At 40.7% G+C, this 22,104-nt stretch overlaps 1 protein-coding gene across 1 annotated transcript in view; it reads left to right on the top strand.

The window, feature by feature from the left end:
• Positions 1-6,483: 6,483 nt before the first annotated feature.
• The window catches only part of LOC145457938 (uncharacterized), a 50,352-nt gene continuing 34,731 nt past the window's right edge, over positions 6,484-22,104 (top strand). Inside the window, exons 1-4 of the mRNA XM_080336233.1 lie at positions 6,484-9,332; positions 9,497-9,564; positions 9,618-9,707; positions 13,113-13,340. Of these exons, the coding sequence (XP_080192359.1) occupies positions 9,626-9,707; positions 13,113-13,340 (310 nt within the window). The 5' untranslated portion in view covers positions 6,484-9,332; positions 9,497-9,564; positions 9,618-9,625. The remainder of the gene's footprint in view (positions 9,333-9,496; positions 9,565-9,617; positions 9,708-13,112; positions 13,341-22,104) is intronic.

Here is a 22,104-nt window from a genome sequence, read left to right as displayed (position 1 = left end):
TTTGGTAACTTCTGTCACAATACAGGGTCATATTGATAAAGCATTTTCTGTCGTCAGTTTCGCTATTCTGAAAGAATGCGATCTGAAATGAGTAACACTACTTTGCCACACGATGTTTCATGAACCAACAAATTTGTACAATGTTATTTTGAAACCGGCGCTATACCCACTCGTGAACCGACTATAGTGTGGGTTCTCAAACCACATGGCTACGCGAGAAATTCCAATTGGTAGCTTAATTAGCCCATAAACAATGGAGAAAAGACGAATCTCTGGTATGAAAATGTTATCGATCTTCGAAATGAACTACTATTACTTCGTTACAAGCAGCACTTGAATTTTAACGACCACATTTTTATTGAGTAGTATCAAAAATCTACCACGACACCCATCAAACGAAACGGAAACCACCCCACTCAGATGTCCAGAAATGGTCGGATATCGATTTTGCTACTATACTGGCTGTAATTGGGCGATTCGTTCTAATCGCTGAATAAATCTGTCTATACATCATACCGGTGAATTGGTGTCCAACCCTATTCCTATTGTAGGTTTTTAAACAATGATAGGCCTACTTTGCTTTGCGGGGTCAATTTTTGGTATAAGAATATAACTACTTCATAATTTCAATTGTGTGCTACACTCGCACGGCTGCACCTAGGCATGCGCATGCTTGGTAGTTTATGATTGCTGCTATACTCAATAATCCATAGCACAAAAAATGATTGTATGGGCTATTGCCTGTCCGTTTATTGCGGCGGTTCTCGACCGGTGTAATGAGCAGATAGTATCAGGACCGTAACTGCCGCACCCAAACCCCCAAATTGAGGGGGCGAGCTCAAAGGGGTGCCAACATGTTTCGTGAATGAAAATATATTATAGAGGATATTTTTGAAAATTTTTGAAAAACTTATCAAAAAACCTTTTGCCAAATATCTTGATTACTGCGTACCCTTCCCCCCAAAATACCCATGATTTATAGAAATTGGCATTTCGGCGTCGCCATTACCGCGCCACGACGCACCCAAACATATAAAGTTTTAGGCCATGTAACACGTAACATGCGACTCCGATAAGTGTGCAAGAAAGATCGGCAGCGAGAAAACCTTGGCTAAAAAGGACGGTCGTGATACTGACCGAAAACTCCGATATATATACAATTACACATATCTGTTTAATTGGCTGGCACATAATGTTCCTGTCCTGGTAATCCTAACCCCACAAGACAAATGCCGTCTAGCAGAGAAAAAGTGATTTTCGAATGAAGAAATACCAATTTGAAATCGTATGCGTCTTTAGATAAGTAGGCCTACGTTTGGGCGATTTTTAATTTTAATATTATTTTTAATTATTTTTTTCAAACCATACACCTCACTCAACTCTGCCGGCAAATCTGATTACGTGGGCAGAGAGAGAGAGAGAGAGAGAGAGAGAGAGAGAGGACAAAAATAATTCATTGCAATATATATATAGATATATGCAATTTCCGATAATATTGACCGATTCAATCACAAATTACAGAAAATGTTCGCGCTGGCGCTATCAGGTAATATAAACAAACTGTCTGATGTTGATGAGTATAAGAAAACTCGCTCAGAAGTAGCGGCGAAAACTTATATCGTGATGGGAGGTCTGAGGAAGCGCTGTTTCGATCCTGGATGGTAGAATATCGAAACGACCAAGTACGGTCTCTCAATCTGGCATCCCCTCAGCCTAATGCCCGATGTAACGGTGTTCGATCTTTGTCTTTCTTATTTTAGGGTTCCTCGTTCATTCATTCTCTTCTTTGAACTCGTCCTTGGTCGGGGCTATCTCTGGGTCTTTTTGCAAGCACGATGTAATCATAGCGACGTAGGGGAGCAGGTGAATCTCAGAGAAACCTCCGATGGTGTAGAACTTGCTGCTGCGAAAAATTAAACCTATAGGCCTCTACTGTCAAGTCCGTTGGAACGCATGTGAGAAGGTGATAAGTGAACAAAAGGTCTTAACCCGGGAAATTTCATCATTATGTTGAGGTCTGTTCGAAAGTGTTGACCTATTTTCCTACTCACCACCGTCAGAACCGGGTAGAACAATGACATGACGTAATTTGATACCCGATTTTATTTTTTAATCATCATCTTGCCAGATTATGCACAACGTTCGTGGTATTTCGACATTTCGCATCAGACTGATGACCGAACTTTTGTTCCAAACCTTTTGTAGAACACCACTTACGCAATTGGGATGGCGCGGAGAGCCTAGATAATCCGGCTCTGGCACTTAGGAAGGGATTCTGGAGTCGACCTCCGTCGAACTCGTATCCGCAGCCTGTTAGTGTTGCAGAGGTACAACGTAACACTACTCCACTTTACCCAGCCGTATGATACTCGAACTGCTAGGGTGACGCTAAAAGGTTACAAACCACTGGTTTATTGATATTGTTATTTTAACACTTCGAAACACAATATCAACAGATATGAATCGACGCCAAACGGATTGATGAACACCCACCCGTGAGCAACACGGTACGATTAGGCTGAATTCCAAAGGGAGAATAAATTCCGCGGATATGGGCAAGCAATAAAATAATGAAGAGCGATGTCATATGCGATGTTACGATAAGGATGTATACAGGTCCACAACAAATCTTCGATAATTAATATGTATATGAACCATATAAGGAGAACTTGCAGTGGGATTATATCAGCTTGGATCTGTGGATTGGATCTTTAATTGTATTGAGTTCAGAGAAGTGCGTATTCTGAAATTTCGGATTTCATATTCATCCGGCTCCGTCTGTAAATTTGAAAATCAGAGTCCGAAAAATACTGCTGGCATTGCTGAGGACCGACGTATTAACGACTTATCACGACCACAATCGGGTATTGAAGTAGATTGAGGCAATCCGTACTATTCACGCCACATGCGTAACATAGACGTATCCCCAAATCGTGTCATCGCTAAAGTACATCATGTCATCGCTAAAGTACATCATGACATCAATTGCTCAATGATATGCCAAAATATATGTATGGCATCGACCAGTAATATTGTGACATCCCTAAGCCATGTTGACATCGCGGACATCGACAATTTATATGCACGCTATATTAGTCTGCAATAATGGAATGTTTCTATGAATGCATGAGTCTCGAAATTTGAGATAAGATGTTACCGTGGCTGTCGAAAAGCCTGGAGTTGCCCGCAAATGTAGATCGTTCTTTTGAATTCCACGTGAATCGACGTTTGCTAAATTCCATAGCAACGGTATCAGTGAGAGAAGGGTACATAATGGCATAACAGCGTACGGGAAACTTGGCGTAAACAGAGAAATCATTAAACTTCTTCTTGATATATTTTAGACCTATAAACTCTGAAAGATAACACTAGAGTCGGGTAAGGGGTAACATACCAGAAAGGTATACCAATGGTGTACCTTCATGTACTTGCAATAAGAGATAAATAGTTGAGCGTTACAGCCACTGCATGTATCGTTTATGCATAGTTTGAGCACCAGAAATTGTGATTTGCTTGCTGTGTAATTGTAAAACTGTCTTAAAAACGATTGTATTTTGCAGAAGTGTACCGTCTTCTATAAAAAAATCTTTTCGTGTTACTCGCCACGCCGCATCAGCAGCAGGCGAAAACGCACAGTATCCAGTTCGCTTCTAGCTTCCCTGCCAAATTGATACGTAAATTGTTCAGATTGTCCGCAGATTGTTCGCGGAGTTGATGTACTGTACATTATACAGGTAGCCTATACCTGGGTGCGATTTTCTCAAGAAACAGATTCATTTGCTAAACCTACTTGCATCAACGTCTGAAATATATTCGTATGTCTAGCGTATTATCTGTGTCTTAAGAAGATCGCACCCAAGAGAAACAGGACTTCCAGGTTAAATAGCCAGCCAGCTAAACCTTATAACACTTTGGTTAGCTATACTTCTGCTCCCAGGAAACGTAATATCTCGGCAGCACTGGTAGGCCGAGGGTAATTCTGTTGCATTAATGCTCCGTATAGTCGCATCAGAGCTAATAAGGCTTGAGCCTCCACAATCACGACGAAGTGGAGACTTCGGTTTTATTCTTGGCAGTAGCAAGAGCCGTAGCGTCGCAGGTTCATCTGGGATTCTCTTCCCAACGCCACTGTGCTCACACCCGACCAAGTACCATCTAAGGAAGTTAATGAAAATATCGAGGAAACCTATAATAAGAAAGATATAGGAGAGAAAACGCTATACCTTCGCCGGTTATTTCGACATTTGACATCATGTCACATGTAACCTATGTGTGTTAGCGAATTATATTTGCGATGTATGCAGAGAGTGATTAGGATGAAAATTCTAGCGTCATATGATTGTATTGTCGGGGTATGTAGCCTACGTGTTGAAGAATAATATTTTATGAAAACTAAGGTAAAGCGAATTCGAGCCTCTCATGGGTTGACATTAATATTGTTATGATGAATGATCTATTGATTATATTATTTCAAAGGCTGCTTGGTCCCTAATGAAAGTCGGGTCACTGCTACGTACAACAATATTGTAGATTGTGCTCAGTCACAGACTTCACAGCTATGTATCCTTAATATTGAGTCCGGATGTGTGCTTGTTGCGACTTATGAGCCTTTCTTACCAATAAGTAATTTTTAGTGACTCACTTCATAAGGGGTCTCACATTGAGATTATAGAGATCCTACAATCTCTATAGTGAGATCACAAGTAGCCTATGCGGCAAATGCGTCTCCATGACAGTGCACCTGAAAGCATTGAGGAGCGGGTTGCTGGTGGCGCATATAATGCTGTCCGATATTATGAAAGACATATGCGTAACAAAAGACTGCCATGCATAGGTGGAACCGGACATAGTTCAAACTTATGCGTTTCATTCAAACCAGTTTGGTAGGCAATTCAAAATTGCACTGATATCAATGGCGCATTTGTTTTAATTTTGTTGTAGGTGGCTATTTATATCCGAATACAATTTCCGCATTGCACTTCCATGAAAGTATGTTATTTCAATTTCCGAATTAGAAATACCAAGCCACTCAAACTTCGATAATATAGGGTTTTCAAATTATATATGGATATGCGCGGAAAGAATGAAACGCAATGTAGCATCTATTACTCCAAAACCGACGAATTTTTCTGACATTCCATCCGTATCCTCATCATCATTCATCATTGGTTTATTAGCAATGTTATCAGTTCAAAAGACCACAAAAATGCGATACAATGAAAGATAGGAAGGTAGTATAGAAGATAGTATAGAAAAAAGCAAGCGATGAAAATGGGGTGGCATGTCATGGAAGGCGAGATCGATAGGTCAGTCGTGGTCCGGTAATCTTGAGGATGGACTAGTATTCATTTAGTTGTAATTGCTTGTATTTGTCAACAAAAACAATATATTACTTATTGGAAAGCATTTTGCCTTCGATGACGAGCTAAATCAGCTCCGATAAAGTACTTTAGCAGTCGAAGAAATGATTTCAACTTGGCTTGTGCAAATAAGTAGAAAACTTAGCGATTTCCTTTCTAAATACTTCAGCATGACCAAACATCTTATAGTTAGGGCGATGATTTTTTTACCTAACAAACGAAAGATTTTGACCTAAAAAATCCAAATTTTGACGTTTTTTTAAATTAAAAATACTTAATTTGGTCCAAATTTTGAGTTCACGTATGTAAATTAGGTGTTTTCCAAAAAAATCTTAGAATTGTACTACTTATCTTCATTTCTGGTTGAAATTGTCTGTCATTAAGAAGTAGTTAGGCCTGAGCTAACTTTTTTCACTTAAAAACTGACAAATTTTACATGAAAAAACTGATTTTACCTAAATCAGAACCTATGAAGAATTCCAGTAGTTACGTCACGCATTATGGGAGAACTAATTAAAATTTGTTGTAGTACAACGAAAGATACTTTCCTACATTCTCGGGTAGAAAGTGTCTGTCCTTATTAAGTATCTTGCCAACAATGGAGAAAGAACGTTCAACAGCAGCAGTTGTTGGCTGACAACACTGAAGTTGTGCGTACAGTATACGGCTATTGACACACCGCATTGCTTCATTCTGACAACTTGTCTACATCACAATTTTTCATCATGCGCTTGTTGATATAAGAACCAATGCCCATTGTCCACGCAGACTTGCTTCAGTTAGGATATTGCGGTACGCTGAGCAAAATACCATACCAACGTATTTGTTTCATTTGGCGGTTTATGATTCACGGTCTGGTCTTTCTACAACGGTAGGCCGATAAATTGGGCTACAAGCTGTAAAATATCAATGATAAGTTCACCCACAGTGCAAACATCTATACCAGTGGTTCCCAGCGTGGGCGATATCGCCCCCCCCAGGGGGCGATTGGGCGGTCTAGGGGGCTAAAATAACGAAGGGGGCGATAGGGGGACGAAAACGGACGAAGGGAGCGATAGGGGGCGAAAACAACAAAGGGGGCGATAGGGGGCGATGGCGCGTTAAAACGGCTATATTGGAGTCAGGACCGTAACTGTCACACCCAAAACCCTCAATTGGGGGGCCGAACTCGAAGGGGGCCCCAAATTATTTCGTGAATTATCATAAATTATAGAGTATTTTATTAGGAATTCATGCAACGATTTAAAAAAATTTTAGCTCTGCACGCGATTTCATATTGTCATATATCTTGATTTCGGGGTGCCCTTCCCCCAACAAAAATACGCACGATTTAGGAAATGGAGACTTCGGCGTCGGCCATTACTGCGCCGCGACGCACCAATGCCTATGAAGTTATAGGCCATGTAACATGCGACTCCGAGAAGTGTGCCAGAACGATCAGCAGCGAAAAGACCTTGGACGAAAAGGAATGCCCTTGTGCTGACCGAAAACTTCGATATACATATATGTGTAATTGTCCTTAGGCGCCTCAATGGCTGGCGTCGAATGTTCCTGTCGTGGCGATCTGAACCCTACAAGACCAATGCCACCCCGCAGGGAAAAATATATGCCACGAAAGAAACACCCATTTGAAACAATATGCGTATTTTAGTTCGGTACGTTTTGGTGATATCCATATCTTTTGACATAGCAGATATAGGAGGTCACAAAATAGCATCATGTAACGAAGTCAATATAACAAAGTGTCCACCCGAAGATGTGTTTAGGGTTACTACCTTTTCCAACACAGCACACTCAGCTCTACCGATAAATGTGATTACTTGAGCAGAGAGAGGATAAAAAATTGATGGAAATATATATGCAATTCCCGACTATATTGACCGATTCAAACATGAATTATATAAATTTGCCGCGATTCGCGCGTTCAGGCGAAGTACGGTGACTCACCAGACAGTACATGAAATAGGGTATAGCTGATATGTAACGACAAAAAGCCCACTGGTTGAGAGGGGCTAGGGTTTGGTTTATCACCCTATCGTGGCCCAACACCAACTTTTTTTTTTTTGGGGGGGGGGGGGGGGGGCTGACGAAGTGCTGTTACGGTCCTGATGGGAGTCAAGTCGGAGAAATGACCTTTTCTTCAGTCAATTCACGAACATTTAGCTGTAGAAGTGTGATTTCGAGGTAGAGTCGAAAAGTTGACCTCTTTCTATTAGTCAACTCGCCGTTGATCCCAGATTGTATGTCCATTTTTTGGTTCCCTATATTTGGGGGGCGATGATCGGCGTGGAGCTCCAAAAGGGGGCGGTTTGACGAAAAAGGTTGGGAATCACTGATCTATACGATACAAATGAAATGCAGGCTGCAAAACATTTTGACTTTGTTAACAATTTTGACATTTTTTGACCTAACGCTACAATTTTGACAAAATTTTGATTTTTTTGACATGTCAAAAAATCGCCCTACTTATAGTATCGCTGCAATTTCGCAATTTAGGGAATGGATAACGCGACCACAACGTATCCCCCTTACGTTGTTGAATACGAGTAATCCGGAAAATTGACTGTCAAACGCCTACAATAACAAATTTGAAATCTGGCGTTTAGCGGAATACTTGAAGAATTTTGTTTCAGTAGTTCAAGTGTAGCCTTTGTCTGTCCCAGGAAAAGAGGCGATAATGAAGACTATTTATTACTCAATGTTTAGCCTGAACGCTGGTTTTAGATACAAATCGAACATGTTGTCTATTCATAGACACACATTTTATTAGCTTAGAAAAAAACTTTCTTCCATTAGGCCACCATATCTTGACCTCTTGTCTCTAGAACTAAAGTCAGCTATTTCGTTACTTCTACTTTCATTGCCATTCTGCTGAAAATCTGTAGGGCCTATAAGTTTAAAAACTACAAGTGAGTCACTGAAATTGGCGTGGTTTGGCAGTTTGTCATCCCTGCATTATCTCAAACGTGTATTATAGACGAGTCCATATTCAGTTTTCACCTCATAAACATTTGATTTGGAGACTTCGTGACTTTCGTTATGGTTGGCTGTCGCCAGTTAATCGGTAAAGTTGGCAGTAAAGTTGGTTTAATACGTTAAATATACGTTTATTATAGTGAAAATTCTGTAATAATGACATCACGCTGGTTGGTGGTAGACACAATGTAAGGTGCAGCTTACGCAAAGTACATTTATTGATCATTATTAATAATATCCGTAATGGTTACGCCCTACAGCAGTGGTTCCCATCCTGGGTGTTGCCGCACACTATAGGGTGCCGATCGGACTGCTCAGAGGTGTCGCGAGCATATTAGGAAATCAAGGTCGCTGTCTAAAAATATTCAGGAATATTTTTACCGCTCAATACAGACAATGTACAATTCGATGTAGGACCAAGTACGGTCCTGGCATCCCAGTCAGCCGAATGCCCGATGTAACATAGTGGTCGTACGTTCCCTCGCTCTTTTCATTATTTTCCCTGAATTCATCTTTGATCGGTTTTTTTGCTGAAATGTTTTATGCAAGGATGTTGTGGACACAGTGACGTGGGGAGAGAATTTAAATAATCCTCTTACTCTTCATAACTTGCTACTAACAAGAAGCAAACCGGGGATTCCGCCGTCAATGGCGGTGGAACGACAACTCGCCCACATGTAGTAGCATTCGGGAAGGTGAAACTAAACAACCGGTCATTAATCGGCAATTAGGGTTGGCCGGAGTTGGCCTTGATATTTCGACATCTGTAGTCTTTATCCTTTATACAAGGCCGATATTGCTTGCTGTGATTCCTGATATGCCAACTTATAGCACGGGTCACTTTCGCTCAACACTTTTTGTAACACACCGATTTCACAGATCGGATGGCGAGGAGGAGCCTAACTACAGCACTTAGGAAGTGACTCTAAAGTCGGACCCGACATCCCGATCCATTGGTGTTGCAGCGGTGCAGTTTACCATTACTGGCCACTCGAGGTAGCCTACTCGTACTGCAAGGGTGTCGTGAACTATTTTCTGCCGAAGATAGGGCGCTACGAGGTTAAAAAGGTTGAGAAGCACTTCCCTACCATATTCATCAATTTATTATGGATGTTGTAATCATTTCACTGTTGCAATGCCAAACGATTAATGTCTCATAGGTCTATAGTTCGCAAGAGACCCTTGGCAGGACAACTGACCAAATTCAAGAAGGTTAAAAGCTACCTATGTGAGTATGTGTATGCACTTTCAGTATTGTACGAGTTATTTTCCACCATGTAGACTGCATCATGGCTGACGGAGGAAAAGATCTACCCAGTGGCATTTCGGAATGCGAGACCGCGTCATTGTCATCATCCTCCCGGATCTCAGGTAAATAATGTTGATAGTGTACGATGACGTTTAGCTCCAATACCTCGTTGATCTTCGGAACGTGCTATCTATATGTTCTCCATAAATGGCTGTCTTGTCTTTCCTTGCAAATTTGATGAAGAGTTTATTGAAATTCCTTTAAAATTGCATTTTTAGTGAAGCTGGAAATCAATAAGTGTGTGGTCATCCGTGCTCAAATATGGCGCATGTACAAAAAAACAGAGACAGAGTTGTCTGTAGGACGAATGTGAGGAAATCGAATGAAAAGAGTAAGGATATAGGTTAGGGTGGAGTGAAAATGACTTTTTTTTAATCGAAAAAGGGGGTTCTTAAATCCCGACCAAAGTTCTGAAACTTCACTAAAAATGAATTTAGGGTATTGCCCTCATTTTCCTGCCGGCAACCCCCACTTTCCGCGCGCGAGGGGGTAAAATTGCATATCTCGGCAACTGCTGGTCGTAGAGTAATGATATATAGCTCAAAAGCTACAGAAACATCATGTTTATATCAGTCCTAAAGAGGAAAGTTTTCTCTATTGTGAAAAAAAAAACTAGTTATAGCGGAAAACAACAACAGTAAAAATCCGGTTAAACGGCGAGAGTAACTACATACTCAAATTTGTTAGGGCTGCGGGGAGCATATCCTGGTGACGTGAGGTACCAGTCGTTTGCAACCGAGGTGAATACAAGATAAATTGAAGGAACGTAGTTCGTCGTTTCGACACCCTCCCATTCATCTATTATACATTGTACACTGTTTGTCTGGTGCGGATGAACAAAATAGAGCCAGACTAGTACAAACTACCAGTCTAGTTAATTGATTTGGTGCTTATCACCTGTTGGTCTTTTACCCCACGGTCAGTAATGGCGTAAAATGAAATGAAAAGCACTCAATGATGTCGTACGTAATGGATAGAAGACATAATATTGTAACATGTCATTTCACATCACGAAAAAATTGAAAGACTAAAAATAGGAAATTTCGGAGCGGTTGGAAAATAAAACAGTCAACCTTTATTAGTTAGTTTTCCTTAATTAGTTAGTTGGGTATTTTTAAAGCTCGTATCGCCTACTTCTCGTTCTAGTTCTAGATTGAGTTGAGAGTTTGGAAAAGTAAGTAGTTCTAGTTATGGTTCCACGTTTTGAAAATCCACAAGTTGTAGGCCTACAAGTCTTAATAGAACCGCTGATTATTTTGATTGTGATTATGATCCTTTAATAGTTAGGAAATATTTATCCTTTCTTTTGATTTAATGGTAAATTACGAGTCTAAAGGCTATATTTATATGCTTGGTGTGTTGGTAGCAAGTTAATAAATCAGGTCCCAGTGAAAGCTATATCAGTATTGTTCATTTTTGTGTATCATCGACCTGACATCTCACTTAGCGAACGCATCATTTCAGTGACACTGTGACGAGTAGCGGGAGTATTACTGGAACTGCTTTACACTTAGGACAAATATAACATCATGGTAACCCATAACCTGTCTTAACCTGACATAACCGTCACATTGACTCTCTGGCAAAGAAGAAAAGCACCCCACACATCAAGTTCTGCTTTCACAACTACATTCACTGCAGTAAAGAATTTATTAACTCGAAGACTTTTCGTGTGCCCCTTATCGAGAGTTAACGGCACAATAATAAGCATACAGAGAGAGATTCAAACGAAAACCAAAAAGGCAAAGTATGACGTAATAATACAATAATAAAAAATGAACGCTAGGCAGTCAGCTGTACCGGTAGTCATAACAAGAGACGAGAGAAAATCAAATTATACTATAATACACGGAAGACAACACACAGACAAATAGCGGTATATATTAATGGGAAATTTTGACATTATATAGAAACTCTTTCTGCCGTCATAAATCCGGATCAGGACCGGAAGGCAGATCTGCCTTCCATCTGTCTGTCTTGGAGTCAACCATAATAAAATTGACCAATCCGGATTTATGTCGGCAGAAAGAGTATCCATATAATCTCAAAATTTCCCATTAATATATACCGCTATTTGTCGGTGTGTTGTCTTCCGTGTATTATAGTAGGCCTATAATTTGATTTTCTCTCGTCTCTTGTTATGACCAAAGAATTCTATATTCTATATTCTTTGGTTATGACTACCGGTACAGCTAACTTTGCCTAGCGTTAATTTTTTATTATTGTATTATTACGTCATACTTTGCCTTTTTGGTTTTCGTTTGAATCTCTCTCTGTATGCTTATTATTGTGCCGTTAACTCTCGATAAGGGGCACACGAAAAGTCTTCGAGTTAATAAATTCTTTACTGCAATGAATGTAGTTGTGAAAGCAATACTCAAGTTTAGTACCGCCAACCATATTTTCAAACATCAAGTTCTAGGGTAAACGCAAGTCGTGTAGCGTAATGTTTGACATTCGACTAAACTTGAAAAATATTGTGAATTGATCAATACTTTACTAACTAGTTCGTAATATTTGAATGATAATACTTTGGAAATTTGGAATCCAACAAGAATGTTGATGATGTATAGAAGTGACAGGATAATAATAAGAAGCACAGAATAAGATGATCTGGCGACGAAACTTTTGTATTTCATTACTGACTGCATCTGGTTCCAAACGGAAACACGTTATTCAAAATTCAGTTACAGATCAACTGACAGGTATATTTACAATTGAAATCTTTACTATACAGACTGATTTACCCGCGTTTATAAATTACACCTCTATTGATATTGGCTTGATGGAAAGCAGAACTGTTTGGTAACGAAATACATATACTTTTTCGGAGCACCTCAAAAAGTTTTTTCTGCGCACACTATGTACTCAAGTGGTTACGTTTCCGGCTATAGCCGACTTCCTCCACTCCACTACTTCAGCAGCAACTTTTGAAAGCAACGGCTTTCCTTTTGCGTCTTACAATTTTTCAAGAAAGATGGAGTATTTGGATAGAATCGCATCCCTGTGTGCAGAGTATAAGAATGTGGAAATTTACAATTATTTTCGACGTCATTAAAAATTTTGTGTTGGACACAAATATTCAAAAACTATCACTGTCTATAGATAAATAAAAGTATAGAGTTACTCCTACAAACTACGTAGTACGTATCTGATTACTTCTAGAGCCGTCAGTTTCTGGTTGTATACTTGAACCGATTTTCTGTGTCTGAAAGAGCGCATCTTCTACTTGTTATTGTGTATATGGATTTGTGGCAGTATTTCCACTTGGTACTTCTACTCGTCACCAGCAATGGCTACTATGAATAGCTTTTTTAGAAAGACGCTACAACTTGCAAAATGGAAAGAAATCGACCTCAACAGAACCACAATCTTAGTTTGGAAGTTTATATATTAATTATAGCATGCAATTTCAACATTGTCTCATTTATAAAATGATATGATTGAACGCTGATCATTGGTCACAGAACAAAGCATCAACACCGCGCAGTTGGCAAAAGCTGATTATGTCGATCAGAGTATCATAGGTTCACGGATGAATGTGATATCCGGGAATCACAATGTCGTCAATGAAACCACCAATAATTTCTACCTCGAAGCAAGTCATACGAACGCAGGCGAGCATCGAGATTCTACATTGTTCCTGTCTCAACTAATACAGCGAGCAATGAGTTTGAAGAGTCAGCAATCTACCGGTAAAATTATTATGATCATGTTTATTACTTTCTGTCAAATGCTACACGAAATGTCCACGTGCTATAGTCGCTATCATCTGCATCTAAAATAAAAGCCTATATGAAACTGCACTCTTATGGTAAGTATTATGTATATTGGGCCCATCACAGTGGAGCTTATCGTCTTTTTAGGCCTGGTGCTTCACGACACGAATTTCATAATGTTCAGCGTCTTTGCTTTTTGTATTCTTGGAAACGTCTTTTCATCTCTTTCTCCGTATTTCTTCATTCTCCCTCGCTCCCATGCGTCCCAATCGTGGTCTCTGCTATCGACTTGTAGCACAACTCACTTTCAGTGCACCGACGTAGTAGTGAGGTCGGCGATGATGAGCCCAGAGATACCTCCGACACGCAGAAGTTGGTCAGAACCGGGATTCGAACCCACGTCCATTGGTGTCGTGGCGGACAGCGCAGGACGAGTCGGTTCAATAAGGGCCGACATTCAACATTGAACAATAGCAATTGATCGTAAATATATCACTTCCTACGAGCCAAAGAATGACTTTTGCCCACATTTCGAAAGACAATGAATTTTAATGCAGAGGTTGATTCGGTGATGCAATAAATTAGCTTTGTCTCACCCATATGTTGTGTGCCGCACTCTCTATAGACTGCCACGATATTTATCCGTCCAAACTCTGCGATCTAAAAACTAGACGAGAGCTATTTTACCTTTATATTTATATAGTTACTAGCTGAGCGCGAATGCGTTTAACACCATAGTTGGATCAATTGTAATTTGTAATTGAGCTGAATGTAATTATTACATTTTTTCATGTAATTGTAATTGTAATTGTAATTGAAGCATTTCTATTTTGTGTAATTGTAATTGTAATTGTAATTTGATCAGAAGTTTGCTCAATTACAATCTCAATTGCATTTTCATGGAAACCTGACAATCACAACATAAAATCATCATTTAATCAATCATTATTCGTCGCACCAGTGAAAATCCAGTACGACCCAGGATAACGATGATGGGCCTTAAGGCCTTAGTAAACAGTCACCACATGTAATAATTAGCTTATTTACATCGGTGTTCTATGCGTGCGGCGTTATAACAAGATAATTCAGTCACGCTAAACTGTTTCCCATACTTCAGTAGCAACAGAAAACTTTGTGAATTACAATGTAGGCTAAACCAGTGGTTCTTAAACTGGGGGCGTGCGCCCTTGGGCGGCGTGAAAGCATCTGAACGGGACGCGACGCTCCAATGAACTGAAATCTTTTCCGCGCTTTGCCCGATTCACCTCCGTTTTATGGTTGTTGCTCGGTGTATAGTCCGAATTTCGTATTGGAGAATTCTCTCATCAACAGTCATAACCTTCCATACCACGGCAAACTATATGTTGCTAACTTTCTTGTTTCATTGTGTGCTATGACGATAAGGGGGGCACGAAAGATTCACTGTCATAAAGGAAGGGGGGGCGTGTCTAAAGATGTTAGAGAACCAGTGGGCTAAACTAAATATTAATATTTCCAACCAAGGCTTCATCAAACTTGATCACGCATTTGTAGAGATGTTATCCCAATGTTACCAAATTTAATGGGGCCAGAAATTTTTCGCACCATAATGTTCATCAAATGCAATCTAACAGTTTCCGAGCAAGTAAAATGTAAATGCAAACCAAAATATTGTAATTCTTTGTTATCATGAGGTTCTTTCCTTTTGCATTTATTTTAATTTTACGCACCTTATCGGTATCATCCTTATCGCTAACGCCTTACCAATTACATTTCATTATCCTGACTCACCTCTGAGTAGCCTTATCGTTTGATTACATTTCATTGACTGTCCTGTAGCCTATTCGCTGTTTGTTGTTCAAACCTTTGGTTCTTAACAGTCGCTTGAAAAATTTTTCTGTGCTCGAAGTTTTCAGTACTCATGATTAGGACGAGTTCGAGTTTTTTTTTATTAAAGGTTATTCTGCATATCAGGAATGAAACATGAAGAGTTTGAGATTGTTGCTAATTATGTCGCTATGTCGTACCAGTAAACAGAAGACTCTTGTTTCGTTGGCTTTTACTAACTTAAATCTCGGCGTCAAATACAACAGTAACAGTAACAGTAGCGATTTAAGTAACAGAGGAATTGGAAACTAATGATTAGAAAAGCAATGATTACATGATGCACGATGGCTTGAATACAAAAGACTACACGAATCACCACAATCTCCCCCACCAAATAAAATTGAATACAAAATTGGCACATTATCACATCAAAATCACTTTACGCGGTCGCCGTACCATTCCGGACACTTTCTAACCCTATTAGATCGGCGCGTCATTGGCGTATCCGACGAATTGTCCTTTAATAACGACGTCTCATTCTCGGGCTCTTTATCATCCGACGCCTCGGCACGATCATTCGATGTCGGAATCATTTCAGTCCTTGACGTATCGGCTCTCGCTTCCGGTCTCTCCACATCGATGGTGGTAGGGTTCGGAGCCAAGTCTCTCACGGACACGGTGGACTCTCTTCCATCTTCGTGGCGTATTAACGCGTACTTAGGATTCACATCAAGCAGCTCGACCGGGTCGCAAAGCGGTTCAGACTTCGAAGATCGATGGAAACGTCGCAACAGCACAGAGTAGGCGAAAAGTAACCAATCAGGAATCGAGGGTCGAATCATCGAGCGTCTAGGAAAACCAAAAAATCGTTCATGTGGTGTTGCGTTTGTAGCTGTACAAAGCAGCGATCGCACGCTATGTAGCGCATCATTCAACACCATTTCCCACGCAGATTCCTGCAGCCGCTCCGTAGCAAGAATCAATTTGATTGTTCTCCAAATCGTTTGGTTGATGCGTTCACACTGAGAATTACCAGTAGGATGATACGGAGTAGACCTGCTAGTAGCGCCACCACGTTTGGTTAAAAACGTAATCAAATCTCTGGAGATAAAAGAGCTTCCTCTATCGCTATGGATATATTCGGGAACTCCTACGAGCGAGAAAACAGCGTCTTCAAGTTGCGCATCACGGTTGGAGTAGACATATCACGACATGGAAACACGAAAGGAAACCGACTGTATTCATCCACAACAATCAATAAAAACCTGTTTCTCCCAGCCACGGGGCCTTTGAAGTCCATGCTGATGCGTTCTCATGGGCGAGTGGCTCTGACAAGTTTATGATGCTCGTTGTTGTTGAGAAATCTAGGCTTCAATTCGGAGCATTGTCTACAGCTACCACAAACCTTTTTGACGTCTTCCTTTTAATAGGGTAGGTTTTTAGATTTAACAAAATGACTCAACCTACGGATGCCCGGATGTCCTAAAATGTTGTGAAGTTCGCGTAAATCAGTGGACAAAGCCGTTAGACTGCAAATCCGAGAGATGGTGTCAGGCGCAATATTTTCTACTCCTGGTCTGTGAACAATCTCGTAGTCGAAAACACTAAGTTCCAGCTTCCACAGTGTCAATTTAGTGTTTTTTATTTTACTGCGATGCTTTTTCTGAAAAATGAACGACAGGGCCTTTTGGTCAGTTATCAATCGGAATTTACGACCATGTAAAAGGTACCCCCACTTTCTTATAGCATGCATGATTGCGGCTGCTTCTTTTTCGACAGCAGGATAATTTAGTTCACTTTTAGCAAATGTTCGCGAGGCAAATGCCACAGGTCTACCTCGCTGACTGAGAATAGCAGCAATAGCGTTGTTGGACGCATCACATTCAATTTCAAACGGTTCAGATTCGTCAATATAACAAAGGGATGCGTTTATCAAGTCTTCCTTCAGAACATTGAATGAGGTCAGGGCAGGCCCACTAAGTGGAAAAACTGAATTGCTAAGCATTGGTTTGATTTTATCAGAAAAGCTTGGAATCCACTTTGAATAATATGCGAACATACCCAAGATCCTTTTCATCTCTTTATCCGATTTAGGGGGTGGCAACTCAATCAACGGTTTCAGATGATCTGTGTCGGGTTTAATGGATCCGTGCGACACCAGATGACCCAATAGACGCAATTCACTCACGTTATAGACGGATTTGTTCTCGTTCAACGTTAGTCGACAATCAGATGCGGCTTTGAGGACAGCTTGAAGTCTCGCGTCGTGTTCCGCGGCATCTTTGCCGAATATAGTGATGTTGTCCAAGTAAGCCAGAGTCCCCTTCAAACTGTAGTCGTCGATGAACGAATCGATAAAACGTTGGAAAGCAGCCACTCCATTGGTGATACCGAAAGGCAATCTGCAAAACTGATAAAGGGAGCCGCAAGCTTCAAAAGCGGTAAACGGCTTGTCAGATGAAGATAGCGGGACTTGGTGATAAGCAGACTTCAAATCACTAGTCGAATATACTTTACCTTTCGACACTTCATTTACGATAGTTTCAATTTTTGGCAAGGGATACGCGTCAAGCGGAGTATACCTGTTTACGGTTTGCGAATAATCAATTACAAGTCTTTTCTTGTGCCTGGAAACCTTCGTAACCAATACTTGAGCACGCCAAGGAGAACGAGAAGGCTCAATTATTCCTCCTTCGAGTAAGCGATTAACTTCGTCCTTGATGAACGATTGATCTTCGCGACTATAATTTCTTGATGGGGTGGCGATAGGCTTGCAATTGGAATCTAGGAACCGAAATAACTGAAGAGGCTCTGCCTTAGCAGGGGACAAAGCGCACGATCGACTTTGTATTGTCAGCGGTTCTTCGTTTCCGTCAAACTCGAAGATGACTTTCTTGTGCTTCTTCATGAAATCATGACCAAGAATTACATCAGCGCACAAATCCTTAACCACCCCGAATGTGACACCCACATAGTTTCGAGATAGCATTTCGAAAGCAACAGTAAAGGTGCCGGAAACTTCGGCTGTCGCTGTCTTGGACGCGAGTGATATAGTAGTGGACTGACCTCGTGGCAGAAATCCTAGTTTAATGGCTACCAACTCGTCCATATAATTTTCGAAAGAGCCCGAGTCTAATAGAACGCCCACAAGTAATTTATGAATTTTAGCTGTGCATGACGCAAGTAGTATATACGATCGGTCGCGAACTAACGTTTTTTGCATGGGGTAGTATAGGCGGGGTGGTGACGCGCCTGAAAACCGGGGGTGGTGATGCGCCTTTTTAGACCCCCCTCTCGGCGGTGATGCGCCATGTGTTCTTATGGATGCGGTCGTGATGCGCCATTGTGGCTTATGGATGCGGCGGTGATTCGCCGTGAAAACTCGTGGTCGTGACTCGTCTTTTTTGCTATAGGCTGCGGCGGTGATGCGCCATGTATTCTTACGGGATCTGTGGTGACTCGCTATGTGTTCTTATGGGTGCGATCGTGATTCGCACTTTCAACCATCTCTCGCGTGGTGTTGAATAGTCACCAACAATAACCGCACAAACGGAAACGTGGCTTGCAAGAGGATTAAGTAGTGCGTGCGACCTATATTCCGAATGACCTGCGCGCTGAATTATTTCCCGTCCAGCTGTGTGCTACTATCGATTATTACACTAGACCAGTCAGTGTGAAATAGTTTGATCGTAAATTATGATATATGATGTCGTAGTTTAGTCGTGTCAAATGACCGATCGTGTTCTCTTTCCTCGCTATTGATTGCTAGCTGAATAATACTTTCAGATCGGATTATTCACACCTTCGCTGTTTCGCGCCTACAGAATAGTCTGCTGTTCACAACCACAACAAGAATCACAAGTATACACATTTACACATTCGTTTATTACTCTGAAATCAAACTCTTCACAGAAGCACGTACAATCGTATCATTCACTTTTTTATCATCGCCAAAATTATCCAAGTATTCCTCGGTTGAAAACCCTTGAGCTCTTTTTATCAAGAATGCGATAGCATGATCTCCACACACATCTGAAGTTTTACTCTGTAACTGTTTCCCAGTCACTGAAAATTCATCCGGCTCCAGGAATTCGATTATCTGAGGTTTTAGTGGTCCGAAGCCTAGCGAATCATGAAAATGAGTATCGTCATCTCTGTATATAGACACCCAGTGAGACCCAGGCAAACTCGACTCATCGTAATTAATGGTGATAGCGAATTTTCCGCTAGTTGGTTTCTTCGGTAACTGATCTACTGGATAAGTTCCTAGATATAGACTTTGTGTGTCAGGGTGGTTATAGAGAATATCATCGATCTCAGACGTATTCATATTTCGACGACTTGTCTTTTTTGATTCAGTTGTAGAAGATGTTGAAACTCCTTCAAACATAACAAGGTTACGGAGGTTGGTAAAGGCTTCGATGTAGTCAAAACCAGATGCACAGTTCCTGTCTTATGAAGTTGATAACATCCCAAACTATTATCAGGTGTCAAATCAAACACAAAAAGAGTGTACCCATTGACATAATCTTTGCGTGAAATATTTAAAGGTGCCTCGGATTCCCAGCGACCTGTCTGAGAGAATAGTGTCATATAACCTTCGAGTCCGCCGTGTTTATCAAAATCGAAATGAAATTCGCGTCCGTTAATTTGTCGCCCGTCCACACTTAACGAAAGATTTTGAACATCAAAGTGTTTAAAGTTGAATGGATTTTTGGCTCGAACACCGTTAAATGTCGTGGTCTCAACTAAACCAATTACGATCTTCTTTGGCATGGTGCCGCTAACTAACTCTCTATCAATTTTCGACAAACCCGCGGCGAATGTATGAGTCGACATTTGTAAGCGTATCCAGGGGTACTTGGCAGTATTCTTCTGTAATACAGACTTGTGTGCTAAGCTTACACTTTCAGCGATCTTCATCTGTTTGACATACACCTCCATTTCGAGTAAAACAATTTGTACATCTTCCGCGTCACCAAGCAGACAGAAATTATCTTCGTTACGTGTAAATTTTAATTTCATGTCGACATTATCCAACATACATCTAGACTGTTCAAAAAGACCCATTCGAATTTTTCCGATCAACTCTAACGGAGTGCTGTTTTTTGTAAGGTCTTTTCGTTTAACATATCCAGTATTTGCTGCACCAAGAACATCCATAGATCCAGCGACATCTTTATAAAAACCTTGTCCTTGCACAAAACTCTCCGAGGCACCATGTGTATCATTCAACAACCGGGAGATATAAGCTTTGTACGCATGACAATTATCCGAATTTGTGATAACCTCATTTGAAATAGTTACATCGATTTGTTTGAAAAGAGAATCCAACATGTTATTGACCAGGCCCACTTGTGTATCGTTTGCTAAATCAGTTCCATCGCGTTTAGTGAGCTTCAAACGTAATCTCAAGAACGTGTTTTGTAGATCCATATATCGATCCGTCCTTGGTAATTGTACTTCCATGACATTACCTAAACTATGGGGTTTGACGACGACATATTGCGATTCCTCAATACTGGTTTGTGTGTGGGGTATACTAAATATGTTTAATCCCGAGTTATGGCATTCTCTGGAACCCGCGTGCATCAACATAGTTCTTAGTCGAATATATCCTGTTGTTTACGACGACGTTTGGATGAAGTGTTCTTTGACTTTGTTTTTTTCCTTTTTATAGCTTTTGGGGTTAAAATTTTATCAATCACTCGACCGCCAGCTTGTTTACTTCTCTTGACAACACTAGACTTGATCGAGTTACCCCGTAATAGATCTCTCGCTATTTCACCTCCAGTCCGTAGCAATTGACCGCCAGCGTATTTCGCAATAGGTGTCACTAAACGACCGAGTGATTTAAACAAACTCCCGATACCGGAACCGGCTTGAACTCCACCACTAAAATATCCATAACCATCACCTGTCTGGTTATAATGACGATGGACAGAATGATGATCACACGTGAAAACAACTTTCATAATCGCTTCCTAATGTTAAATGTAGCTTGCAATGAACGACTTATTATATTTATAGGTTCCCCAAACTCATCCCCGAGGTAAAGACATACAGAATCTACAACATCTTTTGAAACAGGGAAATAATACGGATTTGTCGCTACCCAATTATGCGTGACATCACCGGGTGTCAGCGGTATAACTCGTAATAAACGCGCTAACGTATCTCCAAGTAAGTGAGGGTGAATAATATCACAATACACAAACAAATATTGACCAATCACCGGTTCGGTTAAAGAGAAATCGATCTCCATGAGGGCTAATTCACAATACCTCGTCGGGATGTTGTTGATGGTGAGTAGTCTGTGTTCAAAATCAACACCAAGCATAGAAGTGGTTAACGTCACTATTTTCATCGTGCGTGGAGTGTCAATGTGGTCTCTATATCATGTACTAACTGACCGTATTGGTCCCGGATGGTGATTTTTATATCGCGGACGTGGTTAATCGACACTGGGAAATAAAACGGTTTTTCATATACAACTTCTTGTCTCATACACGTCTCTTTATTTACTTGGATCACACAAAGCAATTGACTCATGTAATCACCCACCGGATGATGTCGTAGTACATTCATATACACAAAAAGATATCTGTGGTGGGGTTGAGTTGGTTTAGGTTTGATCGACGTGACATTACATACTGGTGTCGACACTTGATCAACTACACTGAAATAATTCGTGAATATATCCGTGGGGTGGAGTGTGATACGTTTCGAGTAACGAATTCGGAAAAGTTCATCGTTGATTCTTTCGGTGAAACAGTGTTTGAAACTTTCAGATAATATTCTTCGCGTCAACTCGAGGTTGTTTGCATAATTCCCAAGTGGTGTTAGGTACGCTTCTACTATTCGATCTTTCTCATTATGTAGCTCCCAGAGTGCTTGATCACGATTGATTATAATTCGATCAAGAGATTCACTG

Source organism: Botryllus schlosseri, chromosome 2 (genome assembly GCF_051294905.1).
Source record: "Botryllus schlosseri isolate E-star chromosome 2, Bs_hap1, whole genome shotgun sequence".
NCBI classification, from domain to species: Eukaryota; Metazoa; Chordata; class Ascidiacea; order Stolidobranchia; family Styelidae; genus Botryllus; species Botryllus schlosseri.
This window is presented reverse-complemented; position numbering and strand designations above follow the sequence as displayed.